The sequence below is a fragment of the Pan paniscus genome, chromosome 23 (genome assembly GCF_029289425.2).
Source record: "Pan paniscus chromosome 23, NHGRI_mPanPan1-v2.0_pri, whole genome shotgun sequence".
Taxonomy (NCBI): domain Eukaryota; kingdom Metazoa; phylum Chordata; class Mammalia; order Primates; family Hominidae; genus Pan; species Pan paniscus.
The window spans coordinates 60,029,464-60,050,878 of NC_085927.1; the positions used below are offsets into that span (position 1 = coordinate 60,029,464).

The 21,415-nt window shown below is 43.5% G+C and overlaps 1 protein-coding gene across 4 annotated transcripts in view; it reads left to right on the forward strand.

The window, feature by feature from the left end:
* The window catches only part of MOV10L1 (Mov10 like RNA helicase 1), a 70,984-nt gene that overhangs the window by 32,486 nt on the left and 17,083 nt on the right, over positions 1-21,415 (forward strand). For 2 of the 4 annotated variants that reach the window (XM_055105748.2, XM_055105746.2), the window contains exons 11-18: positions 2,588-2,765; positions 3,400-3,470; positions 5,598-5,689; positions 11,211-11,269; positions 11,736-11,836; positions 19,253-19,361; positions 20,214-20,389; positions 21,265-21,411. In XM_055105748.2, the coding sequence (XP_054961723.1) occupies positions 2,588-2,765; positions 3,400-3,470; positions 5,598-5,689; positions 11,211-11,269; positions 11,736-11,836; positions 19,253-19,361; positions 20,214-20,389; positions 21,265-21,411 (933 nt within the window). Of the gene's footprint in view, positions 1-2,587; positions 2,766-3,399; positions 3,471-5,597; positions 5,690-11,210; positions 11,270-11,735; positions 11,837-19,252; positions 19,362-20,210; positions 20,390-21,264; positions 21,412-21,415 lie in introns of all 4 variants that reach the window. The other 2 variants (XM_055105747.2, XM_003811031.5) reach the window with 1 other exon arrangement.

The window sequence follows — 21,415 nt, forward strand, 5'->3', positions numbered from 1 at the left end:
TTTTTTTTTTTGAGACAGGCTTTCCTGTCGCCCAGGCTGGAGTGCAGTGGCGCAATCACAGCTCACAGCTGTGACTGCAGCGGCACACCACCATGCCCGGCTAACTTTTGTATATCATAGAGACAGGGTCTTACAATCCTCCCGCCTTGGCCTCCCAAAGTGTTGGAATTACAGGCAAGTATGGGTGTGAGCCACCACACCCAGCCTGATTTTCTTCTCTTCCTAGTTTGTTAAACGTTATCATGAAAGGGTGTTAAATTTTGTCAGATGCTAGCTGGGTGTGATGGCATGCACCTGTAATCCCAGCTACGTGGGAGGCGCTTGAGCCCAAGAGGCAGAGGTTGCGGTGAGCTGAGATCGCACCATTGCACTCCAGCCTTGGTGACAGAGGGAAACTCCTGTCTCAAAAAAAAAAAAAAATTCAATTGCTTTTTCTGTATTGAGATGATCATATGATTTTTTTTCCTTCTGTTAATGTGTATTGCTACAGTAATTGATTTTCAAATGTTGAACTATCCTTGCATTCCAGGAATAAATTCCACTTGATCATAGCATGTAATCCCTTTATTTTATATATGTTTTTTGAGACAGGGTCTCGCTGTGTTGCCCAGGCTGGAGTGCAATGGCTCAGTCACTGCTCACTGCAGCCTCGAGCTCCTGGGCTCAAGCAATCCTCCCACCTCAGTCTCCCGAGTAACTGGGACTACAGGAATGAGCCACCACACCCAGCTAATCCTTTTCATATGCTGCTGAATTTTGTGTGCTAGTATCGTGTTGAGGATTTTTTCATCAGTGTTCATATTGGTCTGTAGTTTTCTTTTCCTGAAGTGTCTCTGTCTGGCTTTGGGATCAGGGTAATGCTGGCCTCATAAGAATAAGTCAGAGAGTATTCCCTCCTCTTGAATTTTTTGGAAAAGTTTGAGGAAGATTGGTATTAGTTAGTCTTCAAATGTTTGGTAGAATTTAGCTATGGAGCCATCAGGTCCTGGGGTTTTCCTTTTCAGAATATTTATTACTGCTTTAACCTCCTTAGTAGTAATTGGTCTATTCAGATTTTCTTTCTTCATGGTTTAGTCTTGGTAGGTTTTGTGTTTCTAGGAATTTGTCCGTTTCATCTGGGTATTGGTATACAATTGCTCATACTCTTATAATCCTTTTTATTTCCGTAGATTCTGTAGTAAAGTTCCCACTCTCCTATCTTATTTTAGTAATTTATGTCTTTCCCTTTTTTCTAGTTAATCTACTAAAAGTCTGTCAATTTTGTTGATCTTTTTGGAGAACCAACTTTTTGTTTTCCTGGTTTTCTGTATTGTTTTTCAGTTCTCTCTTTTGTTCATCTCTCCTCTAATCTTTATTTCCTTCCTTCTGCTATTTTTGGGTTTAGTTTGTTCTCCTTTGTCTAATTCCTTGCAGTGCTCATGGGAATTAGTGCTCATAGTCACAAATTCCCTCAGCACTGCTTGTGCTGCTCCCATAAGTCTTGCTGTATTGTGTTTTTGTTTTTATTCATCTCCTAAGTATTTTTTAGTTTTTCTTATGGGGTTCTTTTGCTTTAATTCTTATCTTTGCTCTTTTGCACATAACGTTTTTTCTTAGCTGCTTTTAAGATTCTCTCTTTTATCACTGAAATTAATAGATTTGGTTTACGATGTGTGGTGGTAGAGATTCTTTTCTTCCTGTTCTTGTGCTTGGGGTTCATTGGGATTCTTGAATATGCGGCCTTGAGTTTTCTTCAGATTTGGAAATTTTCAGCCACCGTGTGTTCAGACGCACTTTCTGCCCTGCCACTTTCCAATTCCGGGCAGGCTGCTGTGGGTTTTCCCCCACCTCATGCTGAGGCCCTGGTCTGGCCCCTCAATGGGTTTTGCAGGATGGTGTCTCATGCATTCCTCAGTGCTGAGCTGATGGTCCCGAGTGGGTCCCCTGACCCTCTCCAGACCACTCTGTGCTGCTTGCTCTTCCCAGCGCTCAGCCCCACAGATCAGAGCTCCTCTCCTTAGAGACCATGCAGCATCCCTGGGTCCTCTGTGCTGGGGCCTGGGAGCTCTGTTCAGGCACAGGTGGATCAGTCATGGGGCCCCCATGGATTGTTTCCCCAGTCTTGGGATCACAATCCTTTGCTGCGTGATGTTCATTGTTTAAACACCATCGTTTCTTATTTCTCTGTCTCTTTTTTTTCAGGTAGAAGGGTAAATCTGGTCCTTGTTAGTCCACCTTGGCCAGACCTGGAAGTTTGTCCTTTTTTCACAGATGTCTGTGGAAGCCAAATTCTGCCTTCCCAGAATTAACGTGGACAACCTGAAAAAGAGCAGGGAGGGTGGACAGGAGTGGGCAGTGCAGGGAGGGACACCGCCAGCTGGAGCCCCACGGCCTCATGCCAAAGGCCAGGGAGTGTGCTGGAGCCCCATGGCCCTCGTGCTGAAGGCCGGGGAACTTACTGAGGCACCTGCAGACTCCAGCGAGGATCGCCCCACCTGGGGGGCCATCTGCTGAACCGGAGCTGTTGGAACTTTCCTGCTCCGGAGCTGCTACTTTCCAGAGTGCTGCTGAGCTGTTGCTGACTTTATAACATTTGGGTGTTTTCCAGCTTCTGAACATGTCAAATTACAAGGAGAAGTTTTCAACTTTGCTGTGGCTTGAGGAGATTTATGCAGAAATGGAACTGAAAGAGTATAACATGAGCGGGATCATCTTAAGAAGGAATGGGGATCTGCTGGTTCTGGAGGTCCCAGGGTTGGCCGAAGGGAGGCCTTCTCTCTACACAGGTGTGTTTGTTACTCATATGCTTCCCTGGGTGGACTAGCAGAGAAACCATACTTGAGAGAAGATACTCTTTAACTGGCAATATGACAGTCACATTATCACATTTTCTTTCTTTTGGGTTAGAATTTCACTAAAAATCAGCAACCGATGTACATCAAGCATGTTTCTTTGTTGTATTTCATTATTTGTAAGCAGTTGACCCCAGTAATGTTTTTGTTTGTTTGTTTGTTTGTTTTTTGAGATGGAGTCTCGCTGTGTCGCCCAGGCTGGAGTGCAGTGGCGCGGTCTCAGCTCATTGCAACCTCTGCCTCCCGGGTTCACGCCGTTCTCCTGCCTTAGCCTCCCGAGTAGCTGGAACTACAGGCGCCCGCCACCACGCCCGGCTGATTTTTTTTTTTTGTATTTTTAGTAGAGATGTGGTTTCGCCGTGTTAGCCAGGATGGTCTCGATCCCCTGACCTTGTGATCCGCCCGCCTCGGCCTCTCAAAGTGCTGGGATTACAGGCATGAGCCACTGCACCCAGCCTGACCCCAGTAACGTTTTATTGAACCTCCTCAGTGTTGGATTTTATAGGACAGCACAGAAATTTGTGATTTTGCGTTAGCTTTAAACATGGTAATATATTTTTTTAACTAGGTGATAAACTGATTTTAAAAACTCAAGAGTACAATGGACATGCCATCGAATACATCAGCTACGTGACTGAGGTGAGAGCACTCTCTCTTAATGAGTTTGTGTTAGACACACCCTTCTGACCGGTTGGAAAGGTAACGTTCTCCCCACGGCTCTTGGGGAGATGCTCCCATATGCATTGGCTATTTTGGAAAATGTCAAGATACAGTGAATCTTTAAATAATTTTTGATGCATAAAGGAAACTTAATACTATAATTTTCAACCATGTAAAACATATTTATCTTTTAGGTTATATGTAAGTCATGAGGTTTGCATTGAGTTGTATTTGGGCATTCTGAATGTATTCCAGAAGAGTTTGCAGAGTGGAGGCCTTGAAAGGAAAAATACACCTATGAGTTTGCAGCTCTGATGTTTGTGTGAAGGTGGTTTTTTTGGCTTTGAGTAGCTCCTGGTGCTCCAGATGGTTCTGCATGGGGTGGTCTGTGACTCTTGGGCTGGACTTTACTGGTCATGTACTGAGCATAGCACTGGGAGTGATACTGGGATCTGCATGAGAAGGGAGGTGCTCTATCTGTGCATCAGAGAAGATGAAGCCACACATTACTTAATGTAGAAAACTTGAAGGGAGAATGCCAGAGCCTTTACTGTCAGAAGGAAGAAGGGCTGAGAGAACTAGAAGAGCCTGGTAAGGATCTGGAGAAGAGGCAGCTTCCGACCTTTGATGCCACAGTCACTCTGTGCTACACCTTCATGCAGGGTCCATGCTGTGGCTGATTTCACAGAGTGGGATATTTCCCAGAAGACAACATCTTGGCAGGATTTCAGAGATTTTGTAATGACTTAGGCCATCGCCTGTGGACTGAGATGTGAGACACGAGTGACATGACCTCGCCAGCTCTCCATTACCCACCTTTGCTGTTGACCAAGTTGACATGAGGAGCCCAAGATGGCCGAGTGACCATCTTAGCCTCCTAGACCAGCTGTGCCAAGAAAGGAAGCTTTGCATACTGAAACCTCCAAAGAAGCAGAGCCAGAGATCTCAGGAGGAAGGCACCTGCCTGCCTCCACCCCTGGTTCCTGAGCCATATGGCTGGGCCTCCATGCCATTGATCAAACCCTGGCATCTGAAATGACCTTCCGTATCCTTTTTAGCTCCAAAAATTATTTTCATCTTTTCAGGCTTTCTTGGATGCCACCTGCACCTGTTCTCAAGTAGACTAATGCATGTCTCCTGTGTATAGTCAGGACTTGGTCTGTCTTCCTCATCCTCAGGGGAAACGATCCCATGGCCCTGTACCACTGTTGCTTCCCTTCCTCCCAGAGCTGGAAGCCATCCCAGGGCGTAGCTTCCCGACTCTCTGCTGGTGTCAGCCCTGACCCTCAGGAAACTCATCCTACCAGGAGAAGAGCTTGAGCTCCTTTTCAGATCAGGGCTTTCCTTCTTATTTTTCTACCCATACTGTCTAGGAAAGAATATGCAGAACTGATCATGCAGGATCTTGCTTTAGCTGGAGGGCTTTTCTACTAAAAGGAGAAGTCTTGTAATGACTGTTTTTCGTTTTTTGTTTTTTTTTTGAGATGGATTCTCACTCTGTCACCCAGCCTGGAGTACAGTGGTACGATCTTGGCTCACTGCAACCTCCGCCTCCCAGGTTCAAGAGATTCTCCTGCCTCAGCCTCCCAAGTAGCTGGGATTACAGGTGCCCAGCACCACGCCTGGCTCCTTTTTCTATTTTTAGTGGAGATGGTTTCGCCCCGTTGGCCAGGCTGGTCTCAAACTCCTGACCTCAAGGTGATCCGCCCACCTTGGCCTCCCAAAGTGCTGGGATTACAGGTGTGAGCCACCGCACCCAGCAGACCTTCTTATCGAGGCTTCCTTACAGTAGGTAACACTTGGCTACCCTTGTGGTGGTTTTGTTTGTGTCCTGTGGAGTCAGTGACCTCCCACACATTCTCTATTCTTAGAGCCTTAGGAGAGGCTACAGCCAAGTGAGTAGAAGTTCAGTAAGTATGAGTGTGTAGTGATCCATTTCCTCTTGTTTGTATAATCGAATGGCATAATGATTTAATCCTTTTCAACTAATTTTGCAGATATCAAATTTTAGCTCAGAGCTATAGAATGAATTTTTGATGATGTATTGCTAGATAAAGATATCACATTATTTCAAGAAATCAGGTATATTGTTTGTTTCTTTTTTAGATTCATGAAGAAGATGTAACTCTTAAAATTAATCCAGAATTTGAACAAGCCTATAACTTTGAACCTATGGATGTGGAATTTACATATAATAGGTAATGCTTTTAGTGAGTCTTCTTTGAAATGTCTTTTGTTTGTTTGTTTGTTTGTTTTTGAGACAGGGTCTCATTCTGTTGCCCAGGCTGGATTGCAGTGGCGCAATCTCGGCTCACTGCAACCTCCGCCTCCCAGGTTCGAGCGATTCTCCTGCGTCGGCCTCCCAAGTAGCTGGGACTACAGGTGCCCGCCACCACGCCTGGCTAATTTTTGTATTTTTAGTAGAGGCAGTGTTTCACCATATTGGCCAGGCTGGTCTTGAACTCCTGACCTTGTGATACGCTTGCCTTGGCCTCCCAAAGTGCTGGGATTACAGGCATGAGTCACCACGCCCGGCCATCTTTTTTTTTTTTTAATAGAGATGGGGTCCCAGGCTGATCATAAACTCCTAGGCTCAAGCGATCCTCCTGCCTCAGCCTCCCAAAGTTTTGGGAGTATAGGTACGAGGCACCATGCCCAGTTAATTTGTCTCTTTATCTTTAATTGGACGGTCTTCTCTTGAGTATGTCTGTTGACATCTAAGTAGTGACGTAGGAGCCCCCACCATGCCTGTGGTTGACGTGTATAGGCCTTGTGGATGGAAGTGGGCTCCTACAGCATTTTTGCATACCCCGTGTTTCTAGCTTTATTATCAACTATTTTTTAAGATATAAAGGTGCATACATTTGCATGTTCATTCTTTCCCAGATCTCATGTGCACTGGATCTTTGGTTCATGCCTCACTGTCACCGTCAGCTACCAGCTCCTTACTTTTATTTGTTTTCTTGTCGGATGAGGGGTGCTGTGACCTGGCACCCAGCTGGCTTTTTCTTCCTCCACAAAACCATTAACTAGTCATGCACAAAAAATGTATTCTTCAGTTTTAATTCTTTTGAACTTTAGAAAAGGAGTAACTTGCTGTATTTGGTTCCTAGGAGTCGAGATTTTCACTAAACATTGTGTTCCTGAGATGTCTCCGTGTTGTTGTAACTGCTGTTCATTGGTTTGCGGTTGTGTGAATACCCACTGTTTTTCTGTTGATGGACATCTTCATTGTTTGCTGTTACGATTGTTTGCTGCTGTTCCTAGAGCTGCTGTGTATGTAGGGGTGGGATTGCTGGGTTTGGGGTTTTTCCAGCTTTACAAGTGGTTGCATCAGTGACTTTCAGTATCCATGTGTATAACAGCCTGCTGATCGGTGCCCTTTCTGTAATCTGATTTTGTTCGACTTCCTAATTGGTGCCAGTCTGGTAGGTGTGTAATGCATCTCATGATGGTCTTGATTTACTTTTCTCTGACTTATTTACAAGGCTGAGAATCTTCTTGTTCGTGGGCCGTAAAATGTTCCTCTTCCATGAAATGCTTGCTTGCGTCTTTTGCCCTCTTTTTTATTGAGTAATTTATCCGATTTTCATTGTTGTGGGAGTCCTTTCTGTATTCCTTATGATAAACTATTCTTAGGTACATATCTTTTCCAGATTTGTTCCTTATCTTTTAGCTTTTTAAAAAGTATCTTTTAAGGCTGGGTGTGATGTAATCCCTAACACTTTGGGAGGCCAAGGCAGGTGGATCTCTTGAGGTCAGGAGTTCGAGACCAGCCTGGCCAACATGGAGAAACACTGTCTCTACTAAAAATACAAAACTTAGTGGGCATGATGGCACATGCCTGTAGTCCCAGCCACTTGGGAGGCTGAGGCAGGAGAATTGCTTGAACCCAGGAGGCGGAGGTTGCAGTGAGCTGAGATCATACTTCTGCACTCCAGCCTGAGACAGAGCGAGACTCTGTCTCAAAAAATAAATAAATAAATAAATTATATATATATATGTCTTTTTATTAACAGAAGGTGCTATTTTAATATAGTCAAATTTATCAAATTTTTTTAAATATTAGTGCTTTTTATGTCTGTCTGAGAAATCAGCAGTATTTGGGCTACAGCCAGATTGGAATGTGTTGAGAATGAATGAATGGACTACGGGGGAATGGAGAAATGTCGTTGATTCCTTTTTAAGGCATTTGCCGATGAAAGCAGGGAGGGCAGGATGGAGAGAGAGCGAGAGAAATTGGTGACCAAAGAGATACAGGAGGACCAGGAGGGGGTGCTTTTTGTTTGCTGTGCAAGATGAGAGACCCCAGCATGTGAGTGCCATGAGAAGACCCAGGAATGGGAAGGAAGGGGCAGCTGTGTTGGATGACGTGTGAGGGTTGGCTGGGACCACAGGGAGCAGCAGCGCTGGTAGAAGGCACACAGCCTCCATCATGGCAGCTAGAGAGACTGCAGCCGACGTCCAGGCCTGGACTCCTTGACCTGCTTTGACTCTGGAACAGAGCTGATTCTTGTAGTGTGAAGGGATATCTCGTTGTGGATTTAATTTGTATTTTTCTAATGACTAATGATGTTGAACATCTTTTCTTTTTTCTTTTTTTTGAGACGGAATCTCGTTCTGTTACCCAGGCTGGAGTGCAGTGGCACGATCTCGGCTCACTGCAAGCTCTGCCTTCCAGGTTCACGCCATTCTCCTGCCTCAGTCTCCCGAGTAGCTGGGACTACAGGTGCCCACCACCACGCCCGGCTAATTTTTTTTTTTTTTTTTTGTATTTTTAGTAGAGACGGGGTTTCACTGTGTTAGCCAGAATGGTCTCAATCTCCTGACCTTGTGATCTGCCCACCTTGGCCTCCCAAAGTGCTGGGATTACAGGTGTGGGCCACCACACCCGGCCGCTGAACATCTTTTTATGTGCTTTTTTGCCATTTGTACAAAATACTTGTTGAAGTCCTTCCTCAAGTCTTTGGGCCCATTTTAAAAAATTATTTTCTCATGATTGAGTTTGCAGAGATGTTTGTATAGTTTCAGTACAGTGCTTTATCAGATATGTGTCTGTGCAAATATTTCCTCAGACTACAGCTTGTATTTTCATTGTTCTTATAGTGCCTTTTGAAATGCAGAAATTATTAATTTTGGTGAAGTCCAGTTTATGAATGTTTTCTTTCACAGATCTTTTAATGATGCATCTCAGAAATCTGTAACTAATTTGGATCTCAACGATTTTATCCTGTTTAGAAACTTGGCAGCTTTATCCTGTACATTTAGGATTATGATCTATCTCATTAAGCTTTGCAAATTGTTTGTGGGGTATGAATGGAAATTGGAGGGTGGAATGAACATCCAGTTGTCCAAGCATTATTTGATGAAAAAACTGCCCTTTCTCCAATGAATTACTATTGTACCTTTGTAAAAAAAAAAAAAAAAATTCAGTTGACCAAATATTTGTTGATCTGTTTCTGAAGACTGTCTGTTGTGTTCCATTGTACACTTGTCTGTCTTGACACCAACATTACAGGGTCTTATTGTCTGTCTTAGTACACTCAGGCTGCATTAGCATAGCACCATAGATGGGGTGGCTTATAAACAACAGAAATGTATTTCTCATGCTCTGGAGGTCAGGAAGCCCAAGGTCAAGGCACCAGCAGGTTCAGTGTCCTGGTGAGACTGCTTCCTGGTTCGTAGGCGGCTGTCTTTTCCCTGTGTCCTCACGCAGCAGAAGGGATGGGAGAGCTCTCTGTGCTCCCTTGTGTAAGGGCACTAATTCCATTCATGAGGCCCCACCCTCATGACCTAATCACTTGCCAAAGGCCTCAACTCCTCATACCCAGTAACATCACATTGGGGATGAAGTTTCACCATACGAAGCTGGGGGGAACACAAACCTAGTGTATGATATGTGCCTTTATGATAAGTCTCAAAATCAGGTAGTATCAAGCCTCCAACTTTGTTCCTTTTCAAGGTTGTCTGGCTGTTCCAGGTCTTTCTTCTTACATGGATTTTAGGTCATGTCAGTCTCTACAGAAAGCCTGTTGGGATTTTGATTGGGATTACATTGAACCTATGGGTCGGTTTAAGGGAGAATTGGAGAATTGAAATCTTAATAATAATGAGTCCTCCAGCCCTTGAAAATGGTATGTCTCTCCATTTATTTGCATCTGTTTTCATTTCTTTTAGCAATATTTTATACTTTTCAGTGTATAGGTCTTATATATCTTTTGTCAGAGTTATACCTATTTAAAATTTTTAAATGGCTGTTATAAACAGTAAATTTAACTTAAATTTCTAATTGCTTGTTTCTAGTATTTATAAAAAGCAATTGATTTTTGTATGTTTACCTTGTATCCTGCAAGTCTCCTAAACTGAATAGCTCCAGTAGCTTTTCCTAGAGTCTGTAGAATTTTCTACATATGTAATCATTCATTCAAAGAATGACAGTTTTAGGTTGGGTGTGGTGGTTCACGCCTGTAATCCCAGCACTGTGGGAGGCCAAGGCAGGCGGATCATCTGAGGTCAGGAGTTTGAGACCAGTCTGACCCACATGGGGAAACCCCATCTCTACTAAAAATACAAATAATCAGCCGGGCGTGGTAGTGGTCACCTGTAATCCCAGCTACTTGGGAGGCTGAGGCAGGAGAATCACTTGAACCCAGGAGGCGGAGGTTGCAGTGAGCCGAGATCACACTACTCATTCCAGCCTGGGTGACAGAGCAAGCCTCCGTCTGAAAAAAAAAAAAAAAAAAAAACCAAAGACAGTTTTACTTCTTCTTCTCTTATTTGGATGCTGTGTATTTGTTTTCCTTGCCTTCCTGCGCTGGTTGGAACTTGTGTGCCAGTGTGGAATAGAAGTGGTGGCAAGTGCTGCACTGGCTTCGTCCCTGGTCTTAGGGGCAGGGCTGTCAGTCCTGAGCGAGTTAGTACAGCGTGGGTGGTAGGTTCCGTAGTGGCCCTCTATCAGGTTGAGGAGATAGATTCTTATTTTACTGAGTTTTTAATCAAGAATGGATATGGGGCCAAGTGTGGTGGCTTACACCTGTAATCCCAGCACTTTGAGAGGCTGAGGTGGGAGGATCACATGGGCCCAGGAATTTGAGGCTTCAGTGAGCTCTGACTGTGCCACTGCACTCCAGCCTAGGCAACAGAGCAGAGTCTCTTAAAAAAAAAAAAAAGAAAGAAAGAAAGAAAGAATGGGTGTGGGATTTTGTCCCATGCTTTTTTTTTCTTTTTTTGGCTTCTTTGGTATTCTCTAGTGGTTTTTACAAAAATTTTTTTAGACAGAGTCTCACTCTGTCACCCAGGCTGGAGTGCAGTGGTGCCATCTCAGCTTACTGCAACCTCTGCCTCCCAGGTTCAAGTGATTCTCATGCCTCAGCCTCCTGAGTAGCTGGGATTACAGGCGTGCACCACCACTATGCCTGGCTAATTTTTGTATTTTTAGTAGAGGCAGGGTTTCATCATGTTGGCCAGGCTGGTCTCGAACTCCTGACCTCAGATGATCCACCCACCTCGGCCTCCCAAAGTGCTGGGATTACACATGTGAGCCACCGCGCCCATCCTCTCTAGTGTTTTTCTGTTCTCTATTTCATTGATTGTTGGATTGTTGCTGTGATTTTTTTATATTGACTTAAAGATTGTATCATAAAATTTTCATTACCTTATGCCAGCCTTAATATTTCTGAATGTAAGGTTAGTTATTTTATGTGGTTTTCTTTCCTGCAGGACCACAAGCAGACGGTGTCACTTTGCACTTGAACACGTCATCCACTTAGGTGTAAAAGGTATTATTTTTATAGAATGATAGTGTTACATCTTCACAGAGTATTTTTGTAGGCTTCATGTAAAATTTTGTGTAAAATAGTCTCTTCAGTCATAATATTAGAAGTAAAACTTTTGTTATATTCATGTTTTTAATTTTCTATCAAGTTTTAGTGTTTTCTTACTATTTCAACTTAGTGAATAACTAATAATAGCATGCTTAAATAACCGAAAATAAATTTATCTTGCTCGCTTTTCCCTTCATAAATGTAATTCATTTTTGTTTTTACAGATGGGCAAGTAAAGGGCTTTGTTGTGAAGAATATGCAGTACTAATAATGCTATAATTTAGAAACAGTATAACAGGCAGGTTAAGAAAGGAAGGGAATAGAATATTAATTGCTTTAGGGTCAGCCATAAACAACCTCTATTAATTTTTTTTTAGCTTTTTAGTTATACCCATGCTCTTACCATTTTTTGTTTTAAAAGTGTTGTTTCCAGAAGAAATTATTTTACAGTCTCCACAAGTGACGGGAAATTGGAACCATGCACAAGACACCAAAAGCAGTGGACAGTCCACCAGCAAAAAGGTAGTGCTCAGCAATGTGGCTGTCTCTACACAGGGGAGGGCTCAGCGACGTGGCTGTCTTTACATAGGGGGTGGCTCAGCGGTGTGACTGTCTCTACACAGGGGATGGCTCAGCGATGTGACTGTCTACACAGGGGGTGGGCGTTTCCTTCTCGGAGTATTAGCGCTTAGTTGACTGGAGTATTAGAGCAGTGTGGTTCACAAATAACTCAAAATTGCAGTTAAAATAAAGTGAACTAAAATATTCAAAAATAGATTTAGTGTAAAGTTTATATGCAAGGGCTAACATGCAGGGCTAAGATGGCTACAATATATTAAATAGGGGAAGCAAAGTACAGATGTTTATATGACCTTAGAGTTGGGTTTTTTCTTTTTCTTTTTTCTTTTCTTTCTTTTTTTTTTTTGAGACAGAGTCTCGCTCTGTCACCCAGGCTGGAGTGCAGTGGTGCAATCTTGGCTCACTGCAACCTCTGCCTCCCAGATTCAAGTGATTCTCCTGTCTCAGTCTCCAGAGTAGCTAGGACTACAGGCATGTGCCGCCACACCCAGCTAATTTTTGTATTTTTAGTAGAAACAGAGTTTCACCATATTGGTCAGGCTGGTCTCGATCTCCTGATCTTGTGATCCACCCTCCTCGGCCTCCCAAAGTGCTGGAATTACAGGCGTGAGCCACCACACCCGGCCTTAGAGTTTTATTTTTAAATTATATGGTTTATGTGTACACTTAGGTACATTTATGTGATTGTGTATGCATGGAAAATGTCTGGAAGGATACACACCCCGCAAATTGTTAACATTTGCAAACTTTGTGAATGTTGCAAAGATATTTTATAAAAACTTCCAGGCCGGTCGCAGTGGCTCACGCCTGTAATCCCAGCACTTTGGGAGGCCGAGGCGGGCAGATCATGAGATCAGGAGTTCAAGACCAGCCTGGCCAAGATGGTGAAACCCTATCTCTACTAAAAATCCAAAAAATTAGCTGGGCATGATGGTGTACACCTGTAATCTCAGCTACTCAGGAGGCTGAGGCAGGAGAATCACTTGAACCCAGGAGGCAGAGGTTGCAGTGAGCCGAGATCACGCCACTGCACTCCAGCCTGGGCAATAGAGCGAGACTCCATCTCAAAAAAAAAAAAAAAAAAAAAAAGCTTCTATAATCCAGTCACTCCATAAATAGTAATATAGTGCCTATTACATGCTAGGTATTGTCCTGGGCTCTCAGTATATTTTTGTGAATACAATAGAAGTGGTTTTATTTATCTTCATGTTTCTAGTAACAAGAAAATCATCTGTGTCATGGTGGAGCTTACAACTTATTTTGTGCTATTCAAATTTGGTTTTATGAGCATGTTTTCAATGTATAACATGAATTTTTAAATTATATCTAATACTCAAAAATGCTCACCATTTTATAGTTCCTCCCCCAAAATGCAAAAATGATAGGTTTAGAATGGCTATACAATCATGGAAAATACGACAAATGAAGCAGCAAGAGGTTATCCTTGAAAGTCATCTGTGGCATATTTCATAGTTGATCTCTTTTTTGTTCTGCAAATAGAAAAGAGTCTTCCTTGGACAGTGCTTTTCTTCTCCGTCATCACCTCATTACTGGTTCATTCTACTGCCTGATTCTCGGGGAGAGTCTGTGGTGCAGATGGCATGTGAGATCAGGGAGGTGTTACTATTTAGGTGGGCACATTCCTAATTGACTGTAGGTTTTAAAATCTGAAACATTATCTTCTTATGGATTAACTAGATTGAAAATAAACTCAAGAATATTTCATATGTCAACCAAGATAGAATTTCAGGGACCAGATTTATCTTCCTTCCTGAAACAATAAAAAATCAGACAAACTATATGGAACAACAATTTCAGACATTAACATCAGCTATCATAGGACAGGGATTCCTGAGAGAGGAAACAAATGAGGTGACCTCATGGTTTTCCCAACTCACAGCCTTCTGAGAGTGTCTAGGCCAGAGAGCACCAAGAGGGAGCCCAGGTGGAGTGCAGTGACCTGAGTACAGAGACAGCATTTGGAAGGGTGGGGAGGACAAGGGGGATAAAGCTGACAGAGTAGAGTGCTGGGGAGAGGGCAGGGGACAGAGAGCAGCTGGGCACCTACAGAGATTCCTTCTTGAGTTTTCAGCTGAGCATTGATCAGTGCATGATGTGAGTAAAATACCCAGGCCTGGAAAAGAACCAGCTGGAAGGAGGAGCAAGAACAATCCTTAAAGTTGACACAGTGCCAGAAATAGCTGTGCCCACAGCCAGAGAAGAAAAACCTCGTAATTCACATGTAGAATCCGTGGGAGGGTGTTGTCTCAGGAGTGTAGAAAGTCCAGCCCTTGACTGAAGGCTGCTCCGGCCCAGACTGACAAAGTATGACAGCCTCAAAAGAAGCAAGCTGTTCCCAAATAATTGGATTACATCCCAGAACAAAGTTTAAGAATATTTATAGGAATATAAAATTATCCAGCACCCAGCAAGGTATAAAATGGACACTGACATCTGGTTACAAAATGAAAAAGTGAAAAACGTAACCCAAAAGGAGAAAATTTAGTCAATTGGAACCAACCCCCCCGAAATAACATGGTGGATAGCAGACAAGGACATTAAAACAGTTATAAATATGTTCCATGTTTTCAAGAAAGTAGAAGACATGAGCAGGTTAAGTGGAGACACGAAAGATATATAAAAGACAATTTTATCTTCTAGGAATGAAAAATTCAATGCCTAGAATGAAAAATATATTGGACAGAATTATCAGCAGACTAGACAATGCAGAAGGAAAAATTAGTGAACTTGAAGATGGAGCAATAGAAACTATCTAACATGGAACAGAGGCGGAGGCTGCAGTGAGCCGAGATCGCGCCACTGCACTCCAGCGTGGGCAATAGAATACAGCAAGACTCCGTCCCAGAAAAAAAATTAACTGGGTGTGGTGGCATGTGCCTGTAGACCTAGCTACTCAGGAGGCTGAGGCAGGAGAATCGCTTGAAACCAGGAGGTGGAGATTGCAGTGAGCCGAGATCATGCCACTGCGCTCCAGCCTGGGCGACAGAGCAAGACTCTGTCTCAAAAAATACATATGTATATACACATATATATATTTTACATATATACATATATATAAATATACATATTTTATATATACATATATAAAAATTTACATATTTTTATATATACACACATTTTATATACACATATTTTTATATGTATACATATATGTATCTATGTATATGACACATGTATATGAGACCAAGAGGGTTCATCCCAGGAATGGCTTAGCATTCCAAAAATAAATGTGTAATATACCATATTAACAAACTGAAAAGGAAAAACCATATAATCATGGCAGTAGACTTGGAAAAAGCATCTGACAAAATCCAGCATCCATTCCTGATCAAAATTCAGCAAACTAGAAATAAAAGGAAATTTCTTTTACCTACAAAAACCTACTTAGTGATAACTGAATGTTCTTTGCTTGTAAGATCAGGATCAGGGCATGTTTACTCAGCATTTCTGCCCAGCATTGTGCATTGTAGACAGGCAATGAAGCAGAAAGAACAGGCATCCACATCCTGTAGAAAGTCTGATGGAGGCCGGGTGTGGTGACTCATGCCGGTAATTCCAGCACTTTGGGAGGCTGAGATGGGAAAATCACTGAGAACAGCCTGGGCAACATGCAAGACCCTGTCTCTATTTTTAAAAAGTTTAAAAATTAGCTGGGCATGGTGGCACACACCTGTAGTCCCAGCTACTCAGGAGGCTGAGGCAAGAGGATCCCTTGAGCCTGGGAGGTTGAGGCTGCAGTGAGCTGTGATTGTACCACTACACTCCAGCCTGAGTGATGAAGTGAAACCCTGTCTCAAAAAAAAAAAATAGAAAAGAAAAAAAATCTGATGGAATCTAAAATAAAGCTGTTAGAACTAATAAGTGATTTTGCAAGATACAAGATCATTGTAGAAAAATAAGTTGTATATATATTTCCAGTAAACACTCAGAAATTGTTTTTTGGTGTTTTGTTTGTTTGTTTTGAGACAGTCTCGCTCTGTTGCCCAGGCCGGAGTGCAGTGGCGGATCTCGGCTCACTGCAACCTCCGCCTCCCAGATTCAAGCAGTTCTCCTGCCTCGGCCTCCTGAGTAGCTGGGATTATAGGTGCGTGCCACCACACCCTGCTAATTTTTGTATTTTTAGTAGAGACAAGGTTTCACCATGTTGATCAGGCTGGTCTCAAACTCCTGACCTCATGATCCGCCCACCTCAGCCTCCTATAGTGCTGGGATTACAGGCATGAGCCACCATGCCAGGCCTGAATTTTTTTTTTTTTTTTAAGTAGCACCTAAATGTTTTAAACATTAGGGATACATCTGACAAAAGATGGGCAACAAAAGACGTAAATAAATGGAGGGAGATATTATTTGTATCTCTTGGGTCGGAAGATTCCATATTATCAAGTTGCCTGTTTTACCTAACATGATCTGTAAATGCAGGACACATGCAAAAACATGAACCTGGATCCATATCTCACAGCGTAGACAAAAACTAACTTACTCTGTGGTTTATAGCCGTAATGTAAAGCCTAAAACTATGCATCTAGGAAACAGCATAGAAGAACATCTGCACGTCCTCTGTTTGGGCAAGGATTTTTTTATGTGACAGAGCATGACTTACAGAGAAATTGATAAATTGGACTTCAGTGAAATTAAATATTTTGCTGCTGAAAAGACATTGTTAGACAGTAAGGCACAATGGCATATACTTTTAGTCCCAGTGACCCAGGAGACTGAGGCTGGAGGATCACTTGAGCCCGGAATTCCAGGCTAGCCTGGGCAACATAGAAAAACTCTGTCTCAAAAAAAAACAAAGAAAAAAAAAAGACACTGGTAAGACAATGAAAAGTGACAGACTAGAGAAAATATTTGCAAATCACATCTGATCAAGAACTTGTATTCGGAAAACATATGAAAGTACTCTACAAACTGCCTAAGAACTCAATTTTTTATAATGGATCAAACACTTGAACACTTTACCAGAGAATACATACAGATGGTAATAAACACATGAAAGATGTTCAACATCATTAGTTGTTAGGGAAACACAAGTTAAACCACAATGAGGTACCACTGAACACCTGCTAGAATGGCCAGAAATTGAGTTGGGCCATCTGCGCGTTGGTGAGCCCGTCGGGCCGCTGGCACGTACCCTGCTGTGGGAATGGGGAGTGGCACACCACTGTGCAAAAGGTGTTTTTAAGAAGCTGGACGCGCACCTGCCATACAACCCAGCCATTTCTCTCTAGAGAGATGAAGACATAAGGCCACGTGAGGACCCATACACAAAGTTCACAGCAGCTGGGTTTTTAATCACCAAAAACGAAACAACCCAGTGTCCGTGAGCAGGTGAATGGATAAGCAAGTTGCATTGTGTTCGTACAATGGAACATGACTCAGCAATACAAGGAGCAAACTGTTGACATGCAACAACACAGGTGGCTCTCCAGTGAATCACACTGTGTGCATTTATATGAAATATGAAGTTCGAGAGCATGTGAGCCAGCCAGTGCCACTGGAGGGGCTGCGGCACAAGGCGGCTCTGGGGACTGACAGGTCTATTTGTCATCTTGATTGTGCTGATGGTTTTATGGGTATGTGCACGTCAGACTTGTCAAGTCACACACTTTAAATATGTGCACCTTATTGTATGTCAGTCACACTCTGCAAAACACAATGGTTGTGGGAGGAGGTTATAGGCATAACCTTCTAGACCATGGGTGTCCAATCTTTTGGCTTCCCTGGGCCACGTTGCAAGAAGAATTGTCTTGGGCCACACATAAAATTCACTAACACTAATGATAGCTGATGAGCTGAAAAAAATATGTATCACAAAAAAATCTTATAGTGTTTTAAAAAGTTTACGAGTTTGTGTTGGGTTGCATTCAGAGCCATCCTAGGCTGTATGTAGTCCATGGGCCGCTGGTTGGACAAGCCTGTTTTAGACTAAAACTTAGCAATGTGTGTAAATTTTTTAATGTGAAACTTTTTTTTTTTTTTTTTTTTTTTTGAGACAGAGTCTTCCTCTGTCCTCCTAACTGCAGTGTAGTGTCGCAATCATGGCTCACTGCAACCTTGACCTCCTGGACTCTAGCAGTCCTTCCACCTCAGCCTCCTGAAGTGCTCAGATTATAGGTGTGAACCACTACCCCTAGCCCCAGAACTTTTGATTTTATAGATTCCAGAATCTATCCTATGAAAATAATGAAGTTATTTAACAAAGAATTACAGATCATAATGAAAAAAATTGAAAATCCCACTGGTTCAGGACAAATACCACTTACATTGGAACACACAGAAAACCAATTCTTGTGTAGGATCCTTTTTTTGTTTTGTTTTGAGACAGAGTCTCGCTCTGTCGCCAGGCTGGAGTGCAGTGGCACGATCTTGGCTCACTGCAGCCTCCACCTCCCGGGTTCAAGCTATTCTCCTGCCTCAGCCTCCCGAGTAGCTGGTGGCACCACGGCCAGCTAATTTTTGTATTTTTAGTAAAGACAGGGTTTCACCATGTTGGCCAGGATGGTCTCGATCTCTTGACCTTGTGATCTGCCCGCCTCAGCCTCCCAAAGTGCTGGGATTATAGGCGTGAGCCACTGCGTGCAGCCTTTTTTTTTTTTTTTATGAGTTGGGGGGGTCTCTGTCACCCAGGCTGGAGTTGGTCGCCCAATCTCCACTCACTGCAGCCCCGCCTCCTGGGCCCAAGTGATCCTCCCACCTCAGCCTGCCAAGTAGCTGGGACCACAGGTGAGCACCACCATGCCCGGCTAATTTTTTTTTTTTTTTTTTTTTGTATTTTTGCTAGAAACAGGGTTTCACCATGTTGCCCAGGCTAGTCTTAAACTCCTGGGCTCAAGTGATCCACCTGTCTTGGCCTCCCACAGTGGTGGGATGACAGGCGTGAGCCCCGTGCCCGGCCTGGTGCAGGATCTTGCCTGACGTCAACAGGCAGCACTGGCACTTTGCACACTCTCCAGGCCCGTGAGACCCAGAGCCCTGGGCTGTACCCTTGACTGTCCCCTGCAGGTTCCCCCACTGTCCAGCCTGGAAAGCAGGTAGGATGTACCAAGGGAAGATGATATTAATGAAATAAAATTTAGTCCTGTGCTTTGGTTTCATCACAAATTTTAGTTTATTTCTAAAAGCAAGTTTAAAGAAAAAAGCACAAACCTTTTTAGCAGTTTTTTTATCTGATAGTTTGTTTTTTCTTTATTTTTCAAAGGGTCTGACCTGTGATCCATCCAAAGAGCTGTTAAATAAATATAATAAGTAGAACACTAGATGTTTACGTTTGCTCTTTCAACCAAGCCAGTGTAAACACAGCTGTTTTTTTTAAACATTTTTCTGCCTGATAATTTCTAGAATAGGAAAACAATGACGGACCAAGCTGAGCATGGAACAGAGGAGAGGCGTGTTGGTGACAAGGACCTGCCGGTGCTGGCACCCTTTACTGCAGAGATGAGCGATTGGGGTATGTGCTCATGAGGGGCAAGGAGAAGAGCAACTCTGAGACTGTCGCCTGGAAAACGGGGACTTTGAGGAGTGGGCTGTCATGCGGAAGGAAGAACAGTAGGGGGCGTGTGGCCTGTGACAGGCGGCTGCCGTCTCCACCTTGACTGGAGACTTGGTGTTTTAGCTTAGATACTTTAAGAAGACTTTTAGATTCTGGGTTGTTTTTTCCAGGTACTCTGCAGATGTGGACATTTTTTAATCCAGTCTCTAATATTTGAGTGTGATCTCTAAAGCCGCAGAATCGGTTGACAGCCTGTCATTTTCCTCTCAGCAGCTGCATTCGTTCTCCTGACCCCCTTTAACAAAGCACAGACAGGTTGAGTGCAGGGCTCACACCTGTCATCCTAACACTCTTGGGAAGCTAAGGTGGGCAGATCATATGAGCTCAGGAGTTCGAGACCAACCTGGACAACATGGCGAAACCTTGTCTCTATAAAAAAAAAAAAATACAAAAATTAGCCAGGTGTGGTGGTGGGCGCCTGTGGTCCCAGCTACCCGGGAGGCTGACGTGGGAGGATCGCTTGAGCTCAGGAGATGGAGGTTACAGTGAGCTGAGATTGTGCCACTGTACTCCAACCTGGGTGACAGAGCCAGACCCTGTCTCAGAAAAGGAAAAAAAATGCAAACAGATTATTAAAAGGAATGCCCTGTGCATCTGACCCCTGGTCACACTGAAGAGCTACTCCCTGTCTGTGACTCTGATTTAGCCTTTGCACAGACGTGCTGACGCCTGACCTAGGTGAGGACGTGTCCATGGCTGTTGAGAGCTGTTTGCATCTAACTGAAACTTTCTTCACTTTGAATACAGTAGATGAAATTCAGACCCCTAAAGCAAGAAAGATGGAGTTTTTCAATCCAGTGCTAAATGAAAATCAGAAGTTAGCAGTTAAAAGGATTCTGAGTGGTGACTGCCGTCCCCTCCCGTATATTCTCTTTGGACCTCCTGGTACTGGAAAGACAGTGACAATAATAGAGGCTGTTTTACAGGTAAGGACAGCGGCGCCGCGGGTGCTGTGGCTCTGTGCTGCTGTTCACGTGTCGTCCGTGTCTTCAGGAAGTGTGAGTTTAGATTGTAGAATCGGACAGTTGGAAAGAGCTTGAGAAATACTGGTTATTTCATAATGTTAAGTCTGTTTTTGTGGATATGTAGGGATTTAAAAGCTTATTTCATAGGTTTAGAAGGAAACTCATTTTTAGCCTGGTAAACTATTTTATCTGAATCATGAAATTTTGCTGCAGAAAAGAAGTTACTCTTATAGTAGCTACAGCCACCATTCCACAGAAGTTTTAGATATCTTCATTTGTAATTGAAGTTAAGTTTATGAAACTATTGTCTACAGATGCTTCTTAACTTTTGATGGGGTTACAACCCAATAACCCATCGTAATGGGATTTGGGAAGCCTGTTTCAGGTTCATCAAGGCATGATCCCTTGTCAGGTGAGGAGCAGACTGACTTGGGATGGTCTTCACACCATCATAAAGTCAAAAAAGCGTTAAGTCAAACCATCATAAGCCGAAGACCATCTACATTTAGCGTCATTCAGGATTCAAATTAGGAAACAGGTATTGAGCGCACAATTGTACCACACGCCAGATGTGTGCAGATGAATCTGACTCTGTTTCTGCCCTGAAAGGTGGTTTAGAATCTTAGAGAGTGCGGAGAACCTTCCCACCTAACCCGTGCTTTGGCAGCAGTGTGATGAGGCAGAGTCGTGGCCCAGGTCTCAGTGTGTTGGGGGCTGGCATCTGAGCCCATGCAGCTGAGTCCCTGCACCCGAATGTGTGTGTTGAGGTTAGACTCCTGGTTTCCACCTTGCGGTGTGGATGTTGAGCCTTGGTCTCTTGTGTGTCTTTGATGAAGGTACACTTTGCCTTGCCGGACAGTCGGATTTTAGTCTGTGCGCCCTCCAACAGTGCTGCTGACCTCGTGTGTCTGCGGCTGCACGAGAGCAAGGTGCTACGGCCAGCCGCCATGGTCCGGGTGAACGCCACCTGCAGGTTGGAGGAGGTGA